Genomic DNA, 25,204 nt, shown 5'->3' with positions numbered 1-25,204 from the left:
ATTCTGCTAATTGTAAGCATTCATTTGTAGAATTACTCAACATAATGTCTTCCTGAATTGTTCATAACAATATTGAGTATGGATTATTACTCCTTAATGAGCAATAGGATTAACGCTGACACATAAAAGAGACAGTGACATTTCAAAATGTTAGGCACATGGCAGTGACGGACAGGGGGTTGAAGAGGATGAGACGAAGAGAATATGTACAAAACAAATCAATAAAGTTCTGAGCAGCAAATTTAGTGTGGAAAGTAGAACAGAGACCATGGAAAAATGATTCACAAATAATTTTAATTGGAATGCTCATCACTCAATGACAATCCTTAGAAATTTTAGTCACTAATTATAACATTTTAGACCACATATCCTATGACTGAGATTCATTAGCATTACTGATCACACTTCCGTTTTTATATTTTCACATCTCTCGTTTTCCAATGACATTTTTCACAACTAAACCCAAACCATCTGTTTACAGTGACTACTGCTGTTGTTTTCGGATGTTCTCGATCTCGATCAATGAATAGTTTAGACACTGCACCGAAAGTGGAAAGCGAATTTGTTCTGTGATCAATGACAAGTCACTCGATTGTACACGTCCTGCTTCATATTGGCAGAACTGTTAAGATCAAAGTATATTACATGAATAAGACTATGGGAAAGGGACTTTCCTTCATGGACAAGTCTATGTACATTGAGAGTTGCAGGTAATCCAACACGTGTTGTTATGTACATATTTGGAGAGATAGTGTGTAGTACACAACCCAATACAAGCACTCAATCCAGCTTCCCCACCTCACTCATATTCCATGTTTTGAGGCAAAAAAACACAGTTTAGGCTGGCATCATAAATCAATGTTCATTTTCAACCCTCTATTATTCTCCTCAGCTGTAAGCCAAGGCCACCTTTAGCCATTTGCAAGGGTGTCTTTTCCTCCTTGTTTTCGATGTAAATGCTTGCTCCATTTTCCACCAAAAGCCTGGCTTCCTCAGCCCGTTCTTCATCACACGCCAAATGCCTGCAGAGAGAAGTTTCAATCAAAGATCAATCTCACATTCAGTCCAAATATGGTGAGGAATATCAGCCACTTCATGCAGCACATTTTCAGACATTCCATTTAAACAAAAAAGTATAAGTATCTGTTGTCTGATATCACTCAGCCGTAGAGCATATTTATCTTTACTATTTTATAAACAGGCCATCTCCACCACATTCAATAGCAACTGTACATTTTTAGCACTTTAAGAGGATCTTTAGTTCCATTGACAAATATTTGCATGAGCAAACATTAGCAGTTAACTTTGGTATGTGACAAGTCTATGGGGAGGAATTTGGAGACATGAAAGGTGGATAAATATGTGCATTTTACAATAGGGTTCACTGGAAACTAGTTATAACTATTAACCCTCTCAGGTTTTATCACTTAGCTCTGAACATATTCAAGGCAAAGACATCACTGCTCCAACTGACGTTAGCTACTCAGCACAGACCACAGACTGAATCAGATTTTGTATAGTGTAGTAACATATTCACCCACTACATATTGGAGCTGATTTAAGAAGAAAAAAAGAATCTGAAGTTGAGGAAAATGGTCAAAATGATAATGAAGCATCCACATTACATGCCATTAAGATGCAGCAGAAATTACAGGAACACATGACATAAATGATTTAATTCGACCCTGTTGTTGTGTACTGTATTAGGATTTCTGTATTGCCCCAAGGAGACTCTGGCCCAAAATGTCGCTCACCAGATGACCACAGATACATCTCTACACCAGATTTCAGGTCAACCATTGAATAGTTCAGGTCTCTAATTCTTCAACTTAACAATTATGGCAATGGAGACCTAACAGCAGTGTGAATTGCTTATTCTAAAAGATGGATTCTTGAATTTAGCAGTTATTTAATGTACACAAAAAATCTACCCGAAGACTCCTCAGGTCCATTCTCATAAATCAATTTCAAAGCTCAATGAAATATTGAGATCATAAATTGCCAAAATAAATGCTAATTTTTGCTCAGAGTCAGAAGTTTTATCATTGACAATCTTACACACATTAAAAATTAATTAGCAATAAAGTTGACATCTGGTGAACATGAAGAAAATTTATTCCCATTAAAATAATACAACATGCACAGTTAGAAACTGAAGTTTTGTTTTTGTCCATTTTGGAAGATTTTTGACATTTCTCAGAGACGTGATTAAATAGTATTAATAATTGTAGATCTGAAAAGCTTTCATCACTTGTACGAATGTCAACATTCACATAGCTTTGCACATACTTTTCTCACTATTAGACATTTTCTAGTTAAAATTTAAGCCTTATTAAGCAATTGGGTTGGAACATTCTATCTGCAAATTGCTGCACAGTGGTCATCTTGACTTGATTTTTGTAAAGAAACAATTCTTAGTGTCACACAATACATTTACAGTGAAAACAACCAAAATTCCCCTAATTATAGTAATGCTTAAAAATATTTGGAACTAGTTTGTGAAGCTAGGGGGTAAACTTTAGATATTTCTAAATACTAGTTTCGCTCGGTAGCCCTATCTGCAAAAGCAGATACAATCTTTGATCTTTTCTGCACATTAGCTGTACAGCTTAATTCACAAAAGGCATTTTACTCAGTTCTTTAGAAAACTGTGACATGAATATGTCACAGGAGGAGTATGACAAACTCAGTGGTCTAACTTATGGCACATCACCCATATTACTGTTGCTGTTAGTTCCAAACCAATAATTTGACTACTCTTTAAATAAAGAACTTGAAATGAAACTTTCAACACTATCAAACCACTTACTGTTCACTATTAGTTTAAGTGGAATTTCTCAGCTGAATTTGATCTCACTTTGTAGAATTATCATGATGCTAGTGTTTTAAATGCCACAATCCTTTCCAGCTATATCCCAGGAAACTCATGTGGAATTTGGTTCCAGGCAATTTCACAAAAATAATGTGAAAAATGTTGATGCTTCTTCTTTTTTCCCCTTCAAGAAATGGCACTGCACTGGTTAAAATAATGATTCAGTGACATTTTATGTTAAAATGCCATCTACAACATTAACTTAATCACTAATGATGCAGAGCCACAATTTTGATAACAATCATAAGCTTTACAAGACAACTATGTTTTAAGATGTACCTTAACCCAAAGTGAAGCTGAATATTAAAAAAAAAGTGGGGAGAGAGAAGATGAATTCCTACTAAGAAACCTCAGTTCAGAAAAAATGTCCAGATTGCAATGGAGAGAGGAAACTCCAACAAAAACTCAGTGGTATCAAATGCCAGCTATACCATCATTCACAGTATCTCCCAAAACAAAGATGATCTTCTGTTAAGACACAGGCTGGAGACAAACGAGCATTCTTCCAGCATCAGGTTCTTGCTATTCCAAAGGAAACAGTGAAGAACAGAAATAAAGTTCCCTATTGGGAAAGCAACTTTATCAGAGTTGACTAAACCATTCAATGGGGTCAGATACTGGAATTCTGGACTGTCAAAATTGTTGAGAGCCAAAAACAGGAGAAGTGGGGAGTGGGAGGGTCACCAAGGTGTACCTTGCTGATGACAACTGCTTTACACAGAACTTATTTGAGAAGTGTAGCTCAAGGAATCATCTGCAAATTGTCAACACCTTACCTGAATGTAGAGCTGCAAAGTAAACCTTTCATCCCTTATGATTGACAGTTCTGTCCCCCAACCTGCTCCCCTAATCCGACTCATCCATTTTCCCCGACTGGCTTAGGGATTTCTGGACCCAACCCAAAATCCTGATCTCATAATTCAAGCCTTCTGGGAGTCTAGCAGTGCCAGAAGTTGCATATAGACTCAGATTTAACTTGACATTTAACTTTCTCTTTACCAGACTTGTTCAGCCTTTCAAGCACTTGGTTTTTATTTCAAATTTCCATCATTTGCAACATTTTGTTTTTAGTGCAAACTTTTCACGGTTTTGTTTTAATGCCACATCATTGTCAGAATAACATGGCTGAATGGCCATTACCAGAGGAACCTCAGCACTCTGGCGCAAGAGATTACAGATATCAAAACCACCAACCCAGGTTACAATTGTAATAGAAAGTTGTGGTTTGAGATTATGGGGTGCCCGAATATTTCTGTTATACTACATGTTTGTTATTTGAATGAAAGCACAGATATATAGCCAAGAGTCCCAAAGAATGAGCAAATTAATTGTTTTGAAGTGTAATCTTTAGAGTTGTGGTCAAAAGCAGTAGATACATTTTCATTTCTATACAGCAAGGTTGTTTAAATATTAAAAAGAATAAAATTACCAGTTAGTCTGCTTTCATGATGCTAGTTCAATTGTTGAATATTAGCTGATATGAAAATTACTTCTTGGTTTGCTTCTCGACTTCTAGCAGATCTTTTATCCATTTGTAAACGTGATGTGGACAATGCTGGCAAAGGCATTTTCTGCTCATTTCTAATTGCTCTTGAAAAGGTGGTGACGAGTTTTCTCCTTGAACTGCTGTAGTCCATGTAATAGGAACAACCACTGTGATACTAGGGAGAAGGTTCCAGGCTTTTGACTCAAACTGAAGGAATGGCAATATAGTTCCATTCAGCATAACAACACTTGGAGAGGAATCTGCAGATGGTGGTCTTTCAAAATGTGCGTTACTCTTATTCTTTCAGGTGGTAGAGGTCACAAGCCTTTGCTTGGACAAGTTCCATCAATAGAAGAAACTCAAGTTCCAGGACAAAAGCAGCCTGCATGAGTGGCATCCCAAACCCAACCTTCAAAACTCATTCCCTTCAGCACTGACACCTGCTGACAGCAGTGTGCACCATCTAGAAGATTATTGCAGTAACTCACCAAGACTCCTCCACCAGTATCTTCCAAACCAGTAACCGCAAACCTTAAAAAGCCAAAAGCAGATGATGCATGGAATTGCTATCACCTGCAAGTTTCTCTCAAGTCACACATCTTCCTGACTTGGAAATATATTGTGGTTCCTTCATTGTCAGTGGGTAGATGTCCTGAAATTCACCTCCTTACAACACTGAGTGTTCTTTACACCCAAAGGACTGCAGTAATTGAGGAGTACAACATTATTGAAGCTTGGATAGAGTTGTCAGAGAAGGTCCGGTTTCCTTGCAGAGAGGTCAATTTGCAGGGGCACGGATTTAAGGTGATTGGTAGAGGGATTAGAGTGGACACAAGGAAAAATGTTTTCACGCACAAAGTGGCAGATGTCTCAAATTCACCATTTGTGGTTGATGCAGAAACCATCAATGTATTTGAAAGGAACCTAGATCTGTACCTTAAATGCCGTGACCTGTAAGGCTTCAGGTAAAACAATGACTACAGATGCTGAAAACCAGGTTCTGGATTAGTGGTGCTGGAAAAGCATAGCAGCTCAGGCAGAAACTGGAGTAATTTGGAGGTCTAGGTTATTGAATTTAATTACTATTTAGTCAGAAAATGTGGGAGATCAAAATAAGCTATGAGTTTGATGCCAGAGGTAAGAAATGTAGAGAAGAAGCAACAAGCAATTTCAAAGTATTACAAGTATAAGAAGCATTGTGCATGTGCATCTAAATGTTCAGTTTTAAATAAGATTGATGGATTTTCCAGAGTGTTACTCAGTTAGTTATGTGGGTCAGAGGGTGAACAAGGATGTAAAATATTCCAGTAGTTGGGGAAAATGGTCTTTTGTTAATATAGGTTCTGGAACCATTAAAACGTGTTTTTAAATTGGATCCTGGAAAGTTGTTTTTCCATTACTTTCAAGTTTCAAGAACAACAGAAAATTAAAGCAATAGAACTATGCCAAATCTTAAGTGACTACATTGTCATTCTCTCAAAAAGTAAACACTTGATAATATCTTATGAAAAAGATCTGCTAAAACAAAGTCTAAAACTTGTGAACTTTGTCAATTATTTTAAATAATAGTTATTGACTTATTAGTGATGTATGTAGAGGTGGAGAAAACAAAAGTTGTTCAGTTAACTCTTGATTTTCATTTTTTTAAATAAATACTCTTAGCCCACATGAACTATACCCCTTAAAAAGTGAGGTACTTACAGTGGTGTATTTCCCTCCATATCTTGGAGATTTGTAGAGGCATTATGCTTCAGCAACAGCTGTACAAGGCGGAAGTTTCCTTTGGCTGAAGCTCTATGCAAAGGAGTGGAGTGGATATTGTCTGTAATGTTGGGGTCTGCTCCATTCTCTAATAACATGCAAGCAATCTACAGGAGACAGTGCGAATAGAAATATGGCTTAAGAAACAGTTTGTTTTATTACAATAAGAAAAACAACATTGAACAGTTGTGACATTAAATGATGGAATACAAGTTTGATTCTACATTCTGCAGACACCCTTTACGGAACAAAAAACAAATGCAGGAATTAATAATATCACTAGAAGTTGGCTGGCAAAAGATTTGCCTCACACTCAATTAAAGGGGATCCAGGAATACTTCTACAAGAATGAAGAAATCAAATCATAACAAAAAGAGAATAGTCACCCCTTAAAATTAAAAGTAATGCAACAAGCAGATTTCTGGTGTATTGTCACCATTAAATTGAGTAATGTTTAGTTACTTAGAAATTTACTCTACCACACCACCTACTCAATGGAGCAAGCAACTACAGACATTTTTATATAGGAGAGCGAAATTGATTTTGGAGGGTAATTACAACCCATTTCGCTTTCTCATCCAAAATCAAATTTGCTTAGGATTTTAAATAAATCTACAACGTTAAATAATTATGGACAAAAATTGACAGTAGAAAGACATGTATACTCAGGTTACTTTTACTATGCATTTAAACTAAATATTCAAATCAGCTGCTCCGATCTCTACAGTGTTGTGGAGGAGATGCCAGTGTTGGGTGGTTGGACAAAGTTAAAGTCACACACCAGGTTATAGTCCAGCAGGTTTATTTGGAAGTACAAGCTTTCAGAACACTGCTCCTTTTTCAGGTAAGCTACCTGATGAAGAACCAGTAGTCCGAAAGCTAGTACTTCCAAATAAACTTATTGGACTATAACCAGGTGTTGAGATTTTTAACAATCTCTACAATATTGAGCTGGCTGTGGATATGATGAGTAAATTCCGAGATATATGACTGATGAAAACTGCGCCTCATTACAAATAGTGCTTCAGAGCCACACATTTTGAGTCTCTTGACAAGTCACAAGTAATGGTGCAATTTCCATGAGAATGTAAGTTTAAAATGTTGAGAATTACAGCCCAGATCTCTGCTGAGAACTGACTTAACAGATCAAAAGTTCTTCCGGTTGCTCTTCATGGAAAAAGGTACTGAAGTCTAGCCGCTAATGAATGCAAACTGAAGGTGGAAATTATGCTACATACCATGAATGGAGATTTGATTAGATGATCATTGTCACACTGACGAATTTAATGAAGTTAGATGTAGATAGTTAGGACCATTGAGATTATTAATGAAACAATGATATGTTAATAAGTCTTTAGATCTCTGAACAGAAGTTCCAGTGCTAGATTTAGAAGGATAAGCTTATCTTCATATCGAGTTGGGCATGGAAGGGACAGGACAAACATGTAAAATGTAAAGAAATATTCAGAGTTAAATATACTGGAGTCTTAAGTAAAGATAGTCATAAAGTTACAGTACAATATACAAATTGGAGCTGGAGATGCTAAAGTTTGTGGTGGCTCATTATGTTTCCTTTTTTCATGTAAAAATGAGGTCAATCATCTCGTAGAAAACAAATAGAATTAAATGGGCTGTGTGGTCACAGAGTCATCAGTCAACATATAGTTACAATGATCTGAATAAAGATTAAATTATACCATCTCAGCTGATAAAATTATCTACTGCTGCTGCTGCCGCTTGTAGCTACTCCTGTCATGAGATCTGACGTCACGTTCATCTGACTTGCAGTATTCACACACATCCAAGAAGAATTGCAAGTCTGAGGACTGGGAGAATTTTACAATGCAAAGAAGGACCAGGCCCTTGCCCCATCGATAACTCTTGACCTGTGGCATGTACCTATCCCTTTCCATCACTAAACTAAACGTAACTGAATTATGGTCACTCTCACCAAAGTGCTCACCTACAACTAAATCAAACACCTGACCTGATTCATTACCAAGTACCATATCCAGTGTGGGCTCCCCTCTTGTCAGCCCTTCGACATACTGTGTCAGGAAACCCTCCTGTACATATTGGACAAGAACTGATCCATCTGACATACTAGAGTTATAGTATTTCTAGTCAATGTTGGGGAAGTTAAAGTCCCCCATAATGACCACCCTATTCCTTTCACTCCTACGCAGAATAATTTTGCCAATCTTCTCTTCCACATCCCTGGAACTCTGCAGAGGCCTATAAAAAACTCCAAGCAGTATGACCTCTCCTCTCCTGTTTCTAAGCTGGAAGCTTAATGCCTGGAAGCTTAGGCATTAAGCTTAAGAAGTGATAGATAAGATTTCTAGTTACCTATGACATTAAGGGCAATAGAGATGGTGCAGCTGTCTAGAATCTGTCATGATATTGAACAATGGAACAGTCCCAAATAAACAAAAATCAATGGAGCAGTCCTGAGGGGCTGAATGGTCTATTCCTGTTCCTTCATTCCTAATAGCAGACAGAAGCAGTCTGCAGCCTTTAGCTCAGAGGTAGGGTTGAGTGCAGAGAGCAAGCTAGCAGCCTCTGGCTGATGGAAATTAAGTGCAAATGAAAGAGTGGGCAGCTTGTAGCAGTTGAACACAGTGCACAGATCATGTCACGTGGGGTGGTGGGCAAGATATGTCCCTGCATAGCATGGCGCTCCGCCAACACCAGAGGTCCAGCGTGTGCTTATGAATTATATAGCATGCATATCACATGCGCTTGAAGAGAATTGAAATATTTAAAAGCCAAAAGGAAGGAGTGTTTAATGAGAAAAAGTGGGGGGGTGGTGGCAACTGTTAGTTGGTCTTATACAAGTCTACGGATCCACACTGCTGCAGTCCAAGGATTGGGTCTCAGTGCTTGCAGTCAACTAAAAGCTGCTCAGGCCTGGCAGGCTGGTCACTTGATTTACATTGTTCACTACCCTGCATAACAAAATATTGTTTTAGATGTGGATATGATGTCCTCAGAAGGACTGTCCTTCTCAACATATCCATTCACCTGAGGGTTAGTGACCCTCAGGTTAAAACGTCGATTCTCCTGCTCCTCAGATGCTGTCTGATCTGCTGTACTTTTCCAGCACCACACTTCTCGACTCTGATCTCCAACATCTGTAGTCTTCATTTTCCCTCAGGTTAAACCAGCCCAGTCATCTCTCTAATGATGCACAGCTCTACGGTCCCGCAGGACTATGTTGACTACTTTTCCATATAATTATTAGATTAGATTAGATTCCCTACAGTGTGGAAACAGGCCCTTTGGCCCAACCGGTCTACACCAACCCTCCGAAGAGTATCCCACCCAGACCCATTTCCCTCTGTCTAATGCACCTAACACTATGGGCAATTTAGCATGGCCAATTCACCTAACCTGCACATCTTTGGACCACGGGAGGAAACCGGAGCACCTGGAGGAAACCCACGCAGACATGGAGAGAATGTGCAAACTCCACACAGACAGTCGCCCAAAGCTGGAATCGAACCTCGGACCCTGGTGCTGTGAGGCAGCAGTGCTAACCACTTATCTCTTGTGAAAGCTGAAATGACTGCACAAACATTACTCCAGACCAATACTTGAGACAAAACAGTTGTGGTACACCACATAACACTCCGAGATGGTAGTACAAAAACAATCCTTGTGCCAGAGACAAACAAGTCATGTCGAGTATACTTCCTCTTGTGCAATACCAGGTTGTCACTTATCCAGAGGATGTTTCTGAGTGTTGTACATCACTATCTCTTCAAAGCTTCAGAATGCTGGGAATCTTCACTGCACTCTTGCCACACCCAGACATCTTCTATGACAGCACCTATAGTGTAATGGTCACTGATTCGTACGTCTGCTTTCGCCAGAGCATTGTGTAATGGTGAAAAATGGCACATTCGAATTACCCATTGGCCATCTCTCAACTTTAACTGTTATAGTATTCATTTGAGAAACCCAGACGTAGGACAAACCTTTCTTTGCTGAAATGTGTGGAAACATAAATTCCACCATCTATCGCATGACATGCATGTTGGGGGTGAACGATTTGGACATCCCAGGCCCTGACTCCTCACCTAAAACCTCACCTTTAGCCTCAGTGTTCCCAATGTTCATCTTGCAATCTTTGCTCAATCTTCATGGATGGGTGGCTCCCTGATGGATGAGGCTAACTGCAGTCACCCACTTTGTTGATTAGGACAGGGGAATCAATATTTGATGATTGCAATGGAACACACTCTTTTGCTGGTTGAAGATACTACACATTTTTAACAGTATTCCATGTAATCTGTGACGATGTGACATCCTGTAGAATGCTAGGACTACAGCAGACATTATAACAGTGGAAGTGAACAGATCTGTACAAAAGAACAGATTTCATTCAATGACTGAACAACAGTGTAAACAATTTGCCCTCAATTTATTTTCTGCCTCTCTCTCCCATTCCACGGTCACAGGAGTATGCTGGCAGACAGCAAGCTGATTTGAAGTGTGTCTCCTTCAACGCCATGGGTATCCGGAACAAGGTAGGTGAGCTTGCAGCATGGATAGGCACATGGGACTTCGCTGTTGTGGCCATTTCGGAGACATAGATATAGCAAGGTCAGGAATGATGTTGCAGGTTCCAGGGTTTAGATCTTTCATTAAGATCAGGGAAGGTGGTAAAAGAGGCGGAGGTGTGGCCTTGTTAGTCAAGGACAACATAACGGTGGCCGAAAGGACTTTTGACAAGTATTCATCTACTGAGGGCTGAGGTTAGAAACAGGAGAGGTCACACTGCTGGGAGATTTGTTTTTAAAAATAGACGTCCGCAGAGTTCCAGGGATGTGGAGGAGAGGATTGGCAAAATGATTCTGGGTAGGAGTGAAAGGAACCGGATGGCCATTATGGAGGACTTTAAACTTTCCCAACATTGACTGGAAATGCTATAACTCTAGTATGTCGGATGGATCAGTTTTTGTCCAATGTGTGTCGGTGATACAGTATGTCGAAGGGCCAACAAGAGGGGAGGCCACACTGGATCTGGTACTTGGTAATGAACCGGGCCAGGTGTTTGATTTGGTGGTAGGTGAGCATTTTGGAGAGAGTGACCATAATTCAGTTACATTTAGTTTGGCAATGGAAAGGGATAGGTACATGCCATAGGGCAAGAATTATAGATAGGAGAAGGGCAATTGTAATACGATTAAGCAAGACTTAGGATGCATAGAATGGAGTAGCAAAATGCAGGGGATACAGACAATGGAAATGTGGAGCTGATTTAAGGAACAGATATTGCGTGCCCTTGATAGGTATGTCCCGGTCAGGCAGGGAGGAAGTGATAAGGTAAGGGAACCATGGTTTACTAAAGAAATTGGTGTCTCTTGTTAAGTGGAAGAGGGAGGCTTATGTGATGTTGAGATGAGATGATTCAGATGAGGCAATGGAGAGTTACAGATTAACTAGGAAGGATTTAAAGGGAGAGTTAAGAAGAGCAAGGAGGGGACATGAGCAGTCTTTAGCAAATAGAATAAAAAGAGAACCCTAAAGCTTTCGAGAGGTATGAGAGGAATAAAAAGATGACTAGGGTATGAATAGGGACAGTCAAAGACAGAAGAAGGAAGTGGTGTGTGAACCCTGTGGAGATTGGAGAGGTGCTAAACGAATATTTCTCATCTTTTCCACTCAGGAAAAAGGAGAATATTATAGAGGTGAAGACAGAGATATGGACTATTAGCCACAAAAAGACACGAGCCTCTCTCCCTCGTAGCCCTACACACGAATGAAAAAAAACCCACCATTTCGACTGGGACAACACATCTATCCTGGGACAGGCTAAACAAAGACATGCCAGAGGATTCCTAGAGGCCTGGCACTCCAACCACAACGCCATAAACAAACACATAGATCTAGATACCATCTATCAACCCCTTAGAAAATGAACAGGAAATGACATCACCACAAACCCAGGAACCCCATCCAGGACAAACATATAAATAGAAAGCAGGAGACAACAGCTTCGCTTCACTTGGAGGTCGCCACTGATGATATTACCTAGCCAGATAATGAAACGTCTGGATATCAAACCTACAGCTCAGCGAGCAAACCTACACCCTAAACTATTAGACTAGAAAGAATTGAGGTTAGTGTAATGGAAAATTAACAAAATTTAATGCTTTGCTGAATCTTGCAATCAAGAAGACAGCTTGGTTTTGCTGAACTTTGCAAACATTCAACCTGAGCTGAAAATGTGTTGCTGGAAAAGCGCAGCAGGTCAGGCAGCATCCAAGGAACAGGAGAATCGACGTTTCGGGCATAAGCCCTTCTTCAGGAATGAGGAAAGTTTGTCCAGCAGGCTAAGATAAAAGGTAGGGAGGAGGGACTTGGGGGAGGGGCGTCGGAAATGTGATAGGTGGAAAGTGGTCAAGGTGAGGTGGACCGCAATATCCCCCCCCCGACGTGGTCGACGATGCCCTCCACCGCATCTCTTCCACTTCCCGCTCCTCCGCCCTTGAGCCCTGCCCCACCAACCGCCACCAGGACAGAACCCCACTGGTCCTCACCTACCACCCCACCAATCTCCATGTACAGCGCATCATCCGCCGCCATTTCCGCCACCTTCAAACGGACCCCACCACCAAGGATATATTTCCCTCCCCTCCCCTATCAGCATTCCGTAAAGACCACTCCCTCCGTGACTCCCTCGTCAGATCCACACCCCCCACCAACCCAACCTCCACTCCCGGCACCTTCCCCTGCAACCGCAGGAGGTGCAAGACTTGTGCCCACACCTCCCCCCTCACCTCCCTCCAAGGCCCCAAAGGAAACTTCCATATCCGCCACAGATTCACCTGCACCTCCTTACACATCATCTATTGCATCCTCTGCACCCGATGTGGCCTCCTCTATATTGGGGAGACAGGCCGGCTACTTGCGGAGCGTTTCAGAGAACACCTCTGGGACACCCGGACCAACCAACCCAACCACCCTGTGGCTCAACACTTCAACTCCCCCTCCCACTCCATCAAGGATATGCAGGTCTTTGGACTCCTCCGTCGCCAGACCACAACAACACGACGGCTGGAGGAAGAACGCCTCATTTTCCACCTAGGAACCCTCCAACCACAAGGGATGAACTCGGATTTCACCAGTTTCCTCATTCCCCCTCCCCCCACCTTGTCTCAGTCAAATCCATCGAATTCAGCACCGCCTTCCTAACCTGCAATCTTCTTCCTGACCTCTCCGCCCCCACCCCAGTCTGACCTATCACCCTCACCTTGACCTCTTTCCACCTATCACATTTCCGACGCCCCTCCCCCAAGTCCCTCCTCCCTACCTTTTATCTTAGCCTGCTGGACAAACTTTCCTCATTCCTGAAGAAGGGCTTATGCCCGAAACGTCGATTCTCCTGTTCCTTGGATGCTGCCTGACCTGCTGCGCTTTTCCAGCAACACATTTTCAGCTCTGATCTCCAGCATCTGCAGACCTCACTTTCTCCTCAAACATTCAACCTGACCTTGCGAATAGTCGAATTTAGCAAAAACTAAGGGAAACATAAAGACAGTAAGCAATTATATCCACGGCAAGGGAATGAAAAAATATGTTTCCCACCTCTTGTCCTTGAGCGTGTAATAAGAATAGTATAAAAAGAATGTGTGAAATTTGTTCAGGGCCCTTACAAAAGGCGCCTTTGCCAAGTGTATTGGCACCCTGCATGCAGAGGTTAAAAAAATGAAGATTTTTCTTTGCTCTTGCTAGCATTTGAGTCGAGTTGATTTAATTTGACGACAGTTAGTAAGGAGCGGGTGTTATCAATTCTAGAAGCTGTGAAATTAGTTAAATCCCCAGTGCCAGATGGGATTTATCTGTGGATTCTCTGGGAAGCTCGGGAGGAGATGGCTGAGACTTTGGCCTTGATCTTTGAGTTGTCTTTGTCCACATGACTGAAGAATTGCAAATGATAGGCCCTTGTTCAAGAAGGGCAGTAGAGATAACCCAGGTAATTATACACCAGGGAGCCTTATATCTGTTGTAGGAAAAGTTTTGGAAAGGATTAAGAAATAGGACTCAATCATCTCGCAAGCAACAATCTGATTGGAGATAGTCAACATGGTTTCGTCAAGGACAGGTCTGAGTTTTTTTGAGAAGGTGACCAAGCATGTAGATGAGGACAGGGCAGTTGACGTGGGGTACATGGACATCAGTAAACGTTCCACATGGTAGACTTTTGGAGAAAATGCAGAGGCATGGAATCGAGAGTGATTTAGCAGTTTGGATTAGAAACTGACTTTCTGAAAGAAGGCAGAGTGGTGGATAATGGAAAATATTCAGCCTGGAATCCGTTACCAGTGGTGTGCCACAAGGATCTGTTTTGGGACCACTGCTGTTTGTCATTTTTATAAACTACTTGGACGCAGGCATAGGTTGATGGGTTAGTAAGTTTGCAGATGACATTAAAGTCAGTGGAGTGGTAGACAGGGTGGAAGACGGTTGCAGAGGGACTTGGATAAACTGCAGAATTGGGCTGAGAGGTGGCAAATGAGTTCAATGCAGATAATTGAGATGTGTTTCACATTGTGAAGAATAGATTACTTAGATTAGATTACTTACAGTGTGGAAACAGGCCCTTCGGCCCAACAAGTCCACACCGACCCGCCGAAGCACAACCCACCCATACCCCTACATTTACCCCTTACTTTACACTACGGGCAATTTAGCATGGCCAATTCACCTGACCTGCACATCTTTGGACTATGGGAGGAAACCGGAGCACCCGGAGGAAACCCACGCAAACACGGGGAGAATGTGCAAACTCCACACAGTCAGTCGCCTGAGTCGGGAATTGAACCCGGGTCTCTGGCGCTGTGAGGCAGCAGTGCTAACCACTGTGCCACCGTGCCGCCCACAGGAAGGCAGAATACTGGGTCAATGGAACTATTCTTGGTAGTGTAGACGTGTAGAGGGGCCTTGGTGTAAAGGTACACAGATTCCCTGAAAGTCGCCACCCAGGTTGATAGTACTGTTAAGACGGTGTGTTCGGTTTCATTGGTAGAGGGATCGCGTTCCGGAGCCATGACGTCATGCTGCAACTGTACAAAGCGCTCATACAGCATCACTTTGAATACTGTGTACAGTCTGGTCACTCCATTACTGGAAGGATATGGAAGCATTGGAAAAGGTGCAGAGGAGATTTACCAGGATGTTGCCTGGTCTGGAGAGAAGGTCTTATGAGGAAAGGCTGAGGGACTTGAGGCTGTTCTCATTAGAGAGAAGGTGGCTAAGAGGGGATTTAATAGAGACATACAAGTTGATCAGAGGATTAGATAGGGTGGATAGTGAGAGTCTTTTTCCTAGGATGATGACGTCGGCTTGGACAAGGGTGATGGATTTAAGACAGGTGTCACAGGCAGAGTGGTAAGGTCGTGGAAAGCTCTGCCTGCCAATGTAGTTAACACTGCCACATTAGGGGCATTTAAACAGTCCTTGGATAAGCACATGTATGATGGTGGGATAGTGTAGGGAGATGGGCTTAGAAAAGTTCATAGGTCGGCGTACCAGAGGGCCGAAGGGCCTGTTCTGCACTGTATTGTTCTATGTTCTACGTCACGTTGAAAGTCTGATTTCTTCAGCTGGGACGGAGGGAGCCTGCTGCGTGGTAGATCCTGTTGACTCTGAAAACTTGGGCAGTTGCCCCTAATGACTGAAGTCCTTGAAGCTCTGTCCCTCAGTTTCCTGCCCAGATACAGGAACACCCTCCTCTTTCTCGAATTGCTTGAAGCATTGGAGTCACAGGTAGGAATGTGGAGAGATAGGGGCACTTCTGGAATGTCCCAAGAAGCAGCTGCTGCTAAGATGTCAGTCTGTCATTCCTCCTCATCCTCCCCGAGGATGACACCTTGTCTCCTTGACAGGAATGGGCACCTGAAATGATTTTGAGGTCTGTAGCCCCTCTCTTACTATGCCATTGATGCTAGATTGCAGATCCAAATGCATATCCAGCAGCTACTGAACATTCCATTGGTTTTGGACTCTAAGGCAATTAGCCTCTTGATATGCTAGAGGCACCATAGTAATGAGAATGTCTATGAATTTCTCTGCTTGCTCCAACTAACACACTCAACTGATATTCTTGTGCCTCTCCCTCCAGTTTTACCATGTCACATATGGTCAGAACAAGGGCACACATTTTGCATGGGGGCTGAGCAGGTGCATGGTCTCTGGCAGTCTACCATGACCTCCAGAATGTACCTGGTCTTCTCTGGTCAGCTTGTTAACTTCTGTCCTTAAAGAGGGTTTAGCAGTTTGACGTGCACCATCTTGCATTGTTCTTAGCCTTTTGGTCCTGTTATGTGCCAATTTATTCGGTACTGAAATAAAAGTAACGATTGATTTTTCACCCATTCCATCACATATCAATGTGAGGTGATGACAGGTGCCCAGTGTGTAGGCAGCCCAGATGGCAGGAAGCATTAGTTCTTTAAGAGAATGAGTTGGGTGTGAGTCTTTTGAGCACACAGCATGCATGAGGATTTGGAATGCAGAGTGGCAGATTTAGTGAATGACAGCCTTGTGATTAAGAGGTAGCAGAGAGAAATTAGTGCCACTTAATCTTACAGGGCACAGGAAATCATTTATATGTTCACCCAATGCCCCTCATGATTTCATAAACTTATACAAGATCACCCCTCAGCCATTGATGCTCCAGGGAAAATAGCCCCAGTCTATTCAGCCTCTCCATATAGTTCAAACCCTCCAACCCTGGCAACATCTTTGTCAATGTTTTCTGAACTCTTTCAAGTTTCACAATATCCGGCCTACAGGAGGGAGACTAGAATTGTATGCAGTATTTCTGAAGTGGTCTAACCAATGTCCTGTATCACTGTAACATGAGCTCTCAACTGCTACACTGACCAATAAAGGCAAGCAGACCAAATTCCTCCTTCACTATCCTATCTACCTGCAATTCTACTTGCAAGGAACTGTATTTCCAGGATGGAGTCAGAGAGTACTATAACATGAAAAGAGGGTTCATTATGTCAGTGTTAGCTATCAAGCACCTATTCACTCTGACTCCATTTCACAGCACTTGGCCTATAGCTTTGCTTGCTATGGTGTTAAGTGTTCAGCTAAACACTTCTTCAATGTTGTAACATCCGTCCTGCCACGATCACCCTTTCAGACACTGAGTTCCAGTTATCCACCGTTCTCTAGGTGAAATGATTTCTCTTTAAATCCCCTCTAATCCTTTTGTCCTGTACGTTAAATCTATGCCTTCTTGGTAATTAACTCTTTTATATTAAGAGAAGTTTCTTCCTTTCTCCATTATCTCTGTTCCTCATAATTGGAAACATTGCAATCAGGACCTCCCTCGCCTTCTTTGCTCCAAGGAGAACGACTCTAGCCTACAACAGTCCCTCGTCATAGCTGAAACACTCCAGCCAGTGCAACATCCTCCTGGTGCTTCTCTTCTGCACCCTCTTCATTGCAATAACATCCTTCCCATAGTGTGGTCACCGGAATTGGACAGTGCTCCAGCTGTGACTTATGACATGTCCTCTATTTCATAATCTCCCAGCTTTTGAATTCTTTGCCTAGCAAAGGCCAGCATCCCAAATGCCGCCTTAACTCTCTGGCCTGTTGCCTTCAAGGATTTAAGTAGATGCTCACTAATATCCCACTGATCATCAATTCTACCCAGGGTCTCACTATTCACCATGTACTGCCATACCATGTTAATCCTCCCAAAATGCATCATGTCACGTTTTTCCGGGTTAAATGTGATCTGCCATTGTTGTGCTCATCTGACTAGCTTGTCTTCCTGTGGTCTAAAGCTTTCACCCTTGTTATTCACACCACTCGTGTGTATCAGGATAAAATGTTCTGTTTTTACTCAAAATTCCTATACGTGAAGTATGAGTCAAATAGTCCACAAGTGGGTTGGGGAAATCATCACCAAACCAGTGATTAATGCAATTCAAAGTTACAACTATTAAATTCTGACTCTGAGGGCATGCAATAATGGTGTTATCTTACTTTTGTGGTTTGCTGGGTTTGTTGGAATCAGTTATGGACATCACCGCCACTAGAAGAACTGCAAGAAATCAAGTTATCAATAGTACAGTGGGAGGAAGAGAAAGAAATTCATGAAAAGAAGCCATCAATAACAGGACAGCAGGGCATCCAGAGAAATAAAAAAAAAGTTTTGTTTCAAATGAAATGTGGCCATGAATTAAATCAGTAAAGGGAATAGAGCAGCCTGCAAGGGCAGTAGGAAATTAGCTGACGTGGTCCCAGGAAATATCAAGATCAGTAGAATCATCAGTGTAGAAAGAGGATTTTGTTTTGATCATTATTCTAGGAAACTTGTGCTATACTCTCTCAACATTCTTTGTTTAGAATTCAAAAAATATTTTATACACCACCACCATTACATCTAGTTTTCTATATTTTATACATTCAGATTAATATTTGATTAGATTGTTAAAGTATTGAACTTAACATTTTGTGAATTGGAGCCTTCAATTCTGTTCTCTTTTGGCATAAAATGTCAGATGAACAAACTCATTTGGATTGACACAGAATTGTATCCCACCTTGGTGCTCATTCCAACTTCTCAATATCTACTTAGTTATCATTAGCAACCTTGAGAACTGCAGGATGCTATCTGGCATTCTAAACAGAAGCAATCTCTAAACAGATCCATGGAGTACTGCTACCCACTTCAAATGACTAAGAAAGTAGCCCTAATTTAGTCCTTCTAACCAGTTTTCAGTCTCATATGCTACTGCTCCTTCAAGTCCACACCCTTTAAAAATTCTACAGTCTTCTGTGCAGCTTTTTTCTCATTTTTTGGAATGTCCATATCCACCAACTCTGTATCCTTGGCAAATAATTCTAATCAAATTCCTCTAATACAGTTTGCTTTCTGAAATTTAGGTTAGCTCTAATGATTGAGATTTTTGTCTGCACTTTTTTTGTACCATGAATGCTAATTGATCTAAATATCAGACTTAGCTCTGTGCTTTGTTTTGAAAATGGATACAAAGGCAGTTCACGAGTTTTGAGAAGATTTGGCTCAGGTTCTGGATGTAGGTTTGCTTGCTAAGCTGGAAGGTTAGTTTTCAGACATTCTTCAGCGAGCCTTGGAATGAAGCACTGGTAGTATAGCCTGCTTTCTATTTATATATTTGAGTTTCCTTGGGTTGGTGATGTCATTTCCTGTGATGACATGTCATATGGTGATGTCATTTCCTGTTTCCCCCCCCCAAAGTGGGTGGTAAATGGGATCCAAGTCAATGAGTTTGTTGTTAGAGTTCTATGAATTCTTGTGCGTGTCTCTATTTGGCTTGTCCTAAGATGGATGTGTTGTCCCAGATGAAGTGGTGTCCTTCCTCATCCATATGTAAGGATAATAGTGAGAGTGGGTCATGTCCAACACACCATGCTTCTACGGATTACCCAAAATTTACAAACCAGGAGTCCCCCCTCTCAGACCCATAGAGTCGCTACCTGGGACACCAACTTGCAGATTGGCCAAGGAGCTACATCAAAGACTAAAACACTTAGTAGAAGACTCACGCCACTCCACCTAATTCCTGAAGACCAAAGACACCAAGATAGAAGAGGATGAAATAATGGTCTGCTTTGACATAACAGCCATGTTCACATCCATCAACATCAACCTGGCCTACACTGACTACACTATTACAAGAACCAAAGACACACATGGCAAACACCAACTTCATCAGCAAGGACAGTATTGTCAAGCTAGTGGACCTATGCCTTACCACCCACTTCACCTTCAACAACAACAAAACCTACAGACAAACCAACGGAACACCCATGGGATCTCAGATATCAGGATGCATTACTGCCTCTGCTAAGAAGAGACTTGAAGCTCTGCCAACCATCCAACCCAAACTTTGGGTCCGTTACATGGATGGACCACCAATAATACCCTTACAGAATAAAATTCACTAAAGAGGAGGAAAACAACAACAAACTGCCATTCCTACATGTTGCAGTAGAACAAACAGCCAATGGGGAACTTCAAACCAGCATCTATAGGAAAACTACACAAACGGACCAAATATTGAACTACAGAAGCAATCATCTCAACATCCACAAGCGAAACTGCATTAGAACATTATTTCAATGAGCCACCACACACTGCAGCACAGAGGAGCTACGCAGAGCAGAGGAAAATCATCTGTACAGTGTGTATTCAAAAAGAACGGGTGCCCAATGAACATAGTCTGCCAATTCCTGAACTCCAAACCCATGCAAGCAGATAAAACACGTCCAGAAACCCCAGCCACTCTCCCCTACATCAAAGACATCTCTGAAATGACTGCCAGACTACTCAGACCCCTTGGCATCATAGTAGTCCACAAACCCACCAAAACACTAAAACAGCAGCTAATTAACTTGAAAGACCCTATAGGCAACAAGCAAAACTAATGTCATCTACAAAATACCTTGCAAGAACTGTAACAAACACTACATTGGACAAACAGGCAGAAAACAAGCCACTAGGATACACGAACATCAACTAACCACAAAATGACATGACCCTCTCTCACTAGTATCCTTACATACAGATGACGAAGCACACCACTTCGACTGGGACAACATACCCATCTTGGAAGCCAAAAAAAGACATACATGAGAGTTCCTAGAAGCATGGCATTCCAAAGGGAACTCTATCAACAAACACGTTGACTTGGATCCCATTTACTACCCCCTGATGGAAAGAACAAGAAATGACATCACCATATAAAATGATGTCACCACAGGAAATATCACCACCAACTCAAGGAAACTCAAACATATAAACAGAAAGCGGGCTACACCACCAATGCTTCATTCAGAGGCTCACTGATGATGATACCTGGCATGGTGATGAAACTTCTGAAAATGAACTTTCCAGCTCAGCGAGCAAACCTACATCCACAAAGACAGTTCAGTTAGAATATCTGAAATCACTGTCTAATCTTGTCAATCTACTACAGTAACATAAAATATCCAATGGGACAAATCAAGGAGGGCTCAGGGTAGAAAATGGGCATTCTCTTGACATCCTCCCTCAAACAAGTATTACAATGGGGTGTGTTGTTTGCTGCCTAGAAGGTGCCACATTTGCTTTCACAATATTAACCATATTTAAAAGTAATCCAAAAGATCGCAAAGCACTTTGGCATGTGCTTAAAAGTTCAATACAAGTGTAGCCTGAAGAATAACTAAAGTCTCAGCTCACTCAATGTTTATAGAACAAGTGACTTTGGTAAAGACCAATCTTGATTTAGTGGAAGAATTTAGATTGTATATAACACAATAATGATATTTATGGCCATATAAAATAGCCACAAGAGATCCACTTGCAATAAATTTTTAAAAAGCTCAGCAAAACAAACACACTGGAAATAATCTTAAGAATACTGGTCATTTATGATATGAAGCCTGAAACCAATTTGCAAAGTTCCTTAACCAACCGGTAATGAAACCATTACTGACCAGAAGTGTTGCTTCCTTAGCAATGACACTTTGACCTTGAAAATAGTATATGCGGTAGTTGAGTTCATTTCAAACTAACATTATCTGGCTAATTGTGAGCAATATCACTTTTTCTGGATGAAAAGTTTGGCAAGCATGTATTTGTTCCTTCATTTCAAGAACATAATGAAAAGTCTTTGTAGGTACAAGGCCAAACCTCATGCTTCTGCAATGAAAGATAGGGAACATGCAAAGGAGGAGGAAGCTGAAATTAAAAAAAAAAATATTGTGAAGCAACATCTACCAGTGAAGACATTTGGATGAAATCACTTCAACATACCTGTATTAAAAAAACTTTTTAAACACCATATCGGCTTCTTCGCGAAATGAAGATATAAGTACAGTTTATGACAGTGGGGCTCAAAAACTAAAATATTTAGCATTGCGATACTGATTGCTGTAATGTTTCTGCAAGCAGCCTGCAATGATTTAAGCTTCTCAAGTTCAATCAGGTTACAATTATAGGCATTCACCAATGCCTACAATTGCTAAATATTTTAATGATTGACAGTGACAGTAGCTGTAATTCTTGATTGCTAAAGGGACAAAAGATTATCAGAGGTGGGAATATAGAGTTGAAGTTAAAGTCAGATCATTGCTTTGAGTGGCAGGGCAGGCTTGAAGTGACAAGTGGTCTACTCTTGTTCATACATTTACAGTGATTCTGTGACACACCACTGCCAATAATCAAGACGGAACATTGCAAGGAACAAAGATTATGTCAGACCCCTTGTATGTTAATGATCTCATTAATGTTCTTAGAAAATGTCCAGGCAGATACTTGGTGAGGACAGGAATGCAGTAATGCCGTTATGACTGAGTAGCCCATAGACATGTCAATTTGCTCACATGTGCTAGATGGCTACTTAGCCGAATATCAGAGGACTGTAGATGTTTGCAAGCCTGCATTTGATGGAAAGGAAAGCTTCAGTGGTTAGGCCACAGTATAACTTTAGATGGGAGGAAGTTGTCAAATCTAAACATTTTCCGCATAATGTACAAACTAAGCCAGATTTTATCTTGTACCTAAAAAATGTTAAGATGGTCAATATATATGTTTGGTTAAAGGACCATTGTGAATGCTTCTGAATTCTAAACTTCAGACTGCTTTGACATGTTAAACAATCATGTCAGAAACATGATCCATTCTGTAGGACAGACACTACCAGAAAAGACAGACAAGAAATGAATACTGCAAATCTACATTGCTTTGTTTATAGTGATTTGATCAAAACAAGGAGAAAACTACAGGTACGTCAGCAAATAAGCAAGCTCAGCACAACACCAAACAGTTTCAGAAGCCACATTGAAGTGTGTGGAATGAGAAATTGACTTTAAACTGGTTCTTGCTGAAGGGTCAAGTACTTCTTAAAAAATTTGCAATAAAAAGGACTAACAAATTAATTAGATCACAGCACAGCGTTGAGTACAGTTCTGGGTGTCACACCTTAGGAAGAATGTGAACGCATTAGACAGAGTATATCAGAAATTTATGGGAATTTTGGAGATATTGGGACTACTTTCCTTGGAGACAAGACAGCCAAGAAAAGTATTGACTGACGTTTTCAAAATCATGAAAAGATCTGGTTAAAGTGAACTTGGAGAAATTGTTCTCACTCATAATAGGATCAAGAATAAAACAGCACAGATTTAACGTGATTTTCAAAAGAAATAAATAGGAGGGGAGTAAAAACAACTTTTCCAAACAGAAATTGGTGAGGGTCTGAAATGCATTGCCTGAAAGTGTTGTACAGGCAGGTTCAAAGATTTCAAGAGGCATTAAATGATTATACATAAGTTAATGCGCAGAGTGAAGGGGAAAGAGCAGGAGAATTGCACTAAGTCACATGATCAGAAAACTGGCGTAGGCACAAAAGGCCAAATGGCCTCCTCCTTCAGCACTGTAAAGATACCACAATTCAAACAAGAGTTCAAATCTTACCAAACTAGGGATTATCCATATTAAATGATAAAAGCATGTATCAGTAACTCTAAAACCACTCAATTATTAAACATGCCTACCTGGTTCACTACTGCCCTTTTGGGAAGGAAATTTCACCATTCTTATTCGCTTTGGACTGTGAGTGACTCTGGACCAACAATAATGTTGGACTATACCTGGTGTTGTGTGATTTTTAACTTTGAACAACAATGTGGTTCACTCAGAACTGCCCTCTGAAATGAGTTAGTAAGCCCATAATTGGGAAGATGATTCATCACCTTCTGCTCAAATACTGAATGGACTCTCAAACTCTTAACATTCGCTTGTATGTGAGTTTTTCTTTTTGCCGCTGTTTACCTATTATTGATTTATCTATGCTACTTAACTATGTGATCTGCCTGTATTGCTTGCAAAACAAAGCTTTTCACTGTGCCTCGGTACACGTGACAATAAATTCAATTCAATTCAAAAGCCATTAAGGATGGGAAATAAATAATTGGCCTGGCTAGCGATATCCATATCTAGTGAATTAACTAATAGCAGGAATTGCATATAATTGCTCTCTCTGTCCTGTAAATGCTTTCACTAAGTAAAACTTAGCAACTCAACTTGAACATAAAACAAACTGGTGTTGCATAATGATATTTATGTCTTTTGGACCTGGGATCCATTTACATGAATGCAAAATGGTTTAAATGGGAAGGAAATATTGATCAAAATAATTCAATCCTTAATCACAAACAAGCACAATGAATATTGACTGCACGAGGATGGATGAACAGAAGAACAACAATAAAAACTGAAATTTAGACAGAAATGGCCGCATGTTGAAACAGTAATTCAATACCTCATAACGGTTTCGAGATGCAGCATAATGCAGTGGCGAGCAACCATTCTGATTGATAGCGTTGACTTGTGCTCCTTTACCAATCAGCACTTTTACGATTTCCTCTCGACCTGCCGATGCAGCAATGTGCAGGGGTGTCCAGCCAACCTGCAAAATCAACATTGCCAGAACACCAATTTAGGGACTCAGTCATATGAGAGTATTAGGAAACAAAATGCTGGAAATACACAATTCAGTCAGCACCTGAGGGAGGGGTACATTTAACAGAACAGATCAGATCACCTTCTGTTCACAGCTGTGGACTGTCCTGTGAATTGCCAACATTTTCATTTTCCATCTGTTTTCCAACATTCCATATTTTATAATTTCTATTAGACACATTTAAATAATGACAAAGAATTGAAAATTAGTACTATTTAGAGCCAGATTTTAAAACCTAACCCTAAAATGGAAGATCAAGACTTCTCTGCAATCTGTCCTGACAACACGATTTCATTTGCATGAGCACCCTCTTATGGTGTAAATGTAGACAATAACCTAGGCGATTCTCTCTCTTTAATTGGGCACTTTTAGGAGGAAATTGGTTTAGACTTTATTGCCAGTAGAGAAACAACTGAGAAGATGTGAAAGGGTACAAGTGAAATACTGCATATATTAGTAGTTTTTGAAGAGTGTACGACTTTTTTTTCCCCAAACACCAGTTTACTTGGTACAAATTGCCACTTAGCCAGCTCACCAAGAGAAATCATAAAAATAGTA

At 40.9% G+C, this 25,204-nt stretch overlaps 1 protein-coding gene across 1 annotated transcript in view; it reads right to left on the bottom strand.

The window, feature by feature from the left end:
- Positions 1-275: 275 nt before the first annotated feature.
- The window catches only part of psmd10 (proteasome 26S subunit, non-ATPase 10), a 41,195-nt gene continuing 16,266 nt past the window's right edge, over positions 276-25,204 (bottom strand). Inside the window, exons 3-5 of the mRNA XM_087991906.1 lie at positions 24,446-24,592; positions 6,060-6,226; positions 276-1,022 (exon numbers count right to left, since the gene is read on the bottom strand). Coding sequence (XP_087848032.1) covers positions 869-1,022; positions 6,060-6,226; positions 24,446-24,592 — 468 coding nt within the window. The 3' untranslated portion in view covers positions 276-868. The remainder of the gene's footprint in view (positions 1,023-6,059; positions 6,227-24,445; positions 24,593-25,204) is intronic.

This window comes from Chiloscyllium plagiosum, unplaced genomic scaffold (assembly GCF_037043375.1).
Source record: "Chiloscyllium plagiosum isolate Xiang-an unplaced genomic scaffold, Cpla_swu_hap1 HiC_scaffold_11, whole genome shotgun sequence".
NCBI classification, from domain to species: Eukaryota; Metazoa; Chordata; class Chondrichthyes; order Orectolobiformes; family Hemiscylliidae; genus Chiloscyllium; species Chiloscyllium plagiosum.
Note: the sequence above shows the minus strand (reverse complement) of the source record. Positions and strands in the feature narration are given on the sequence as shown.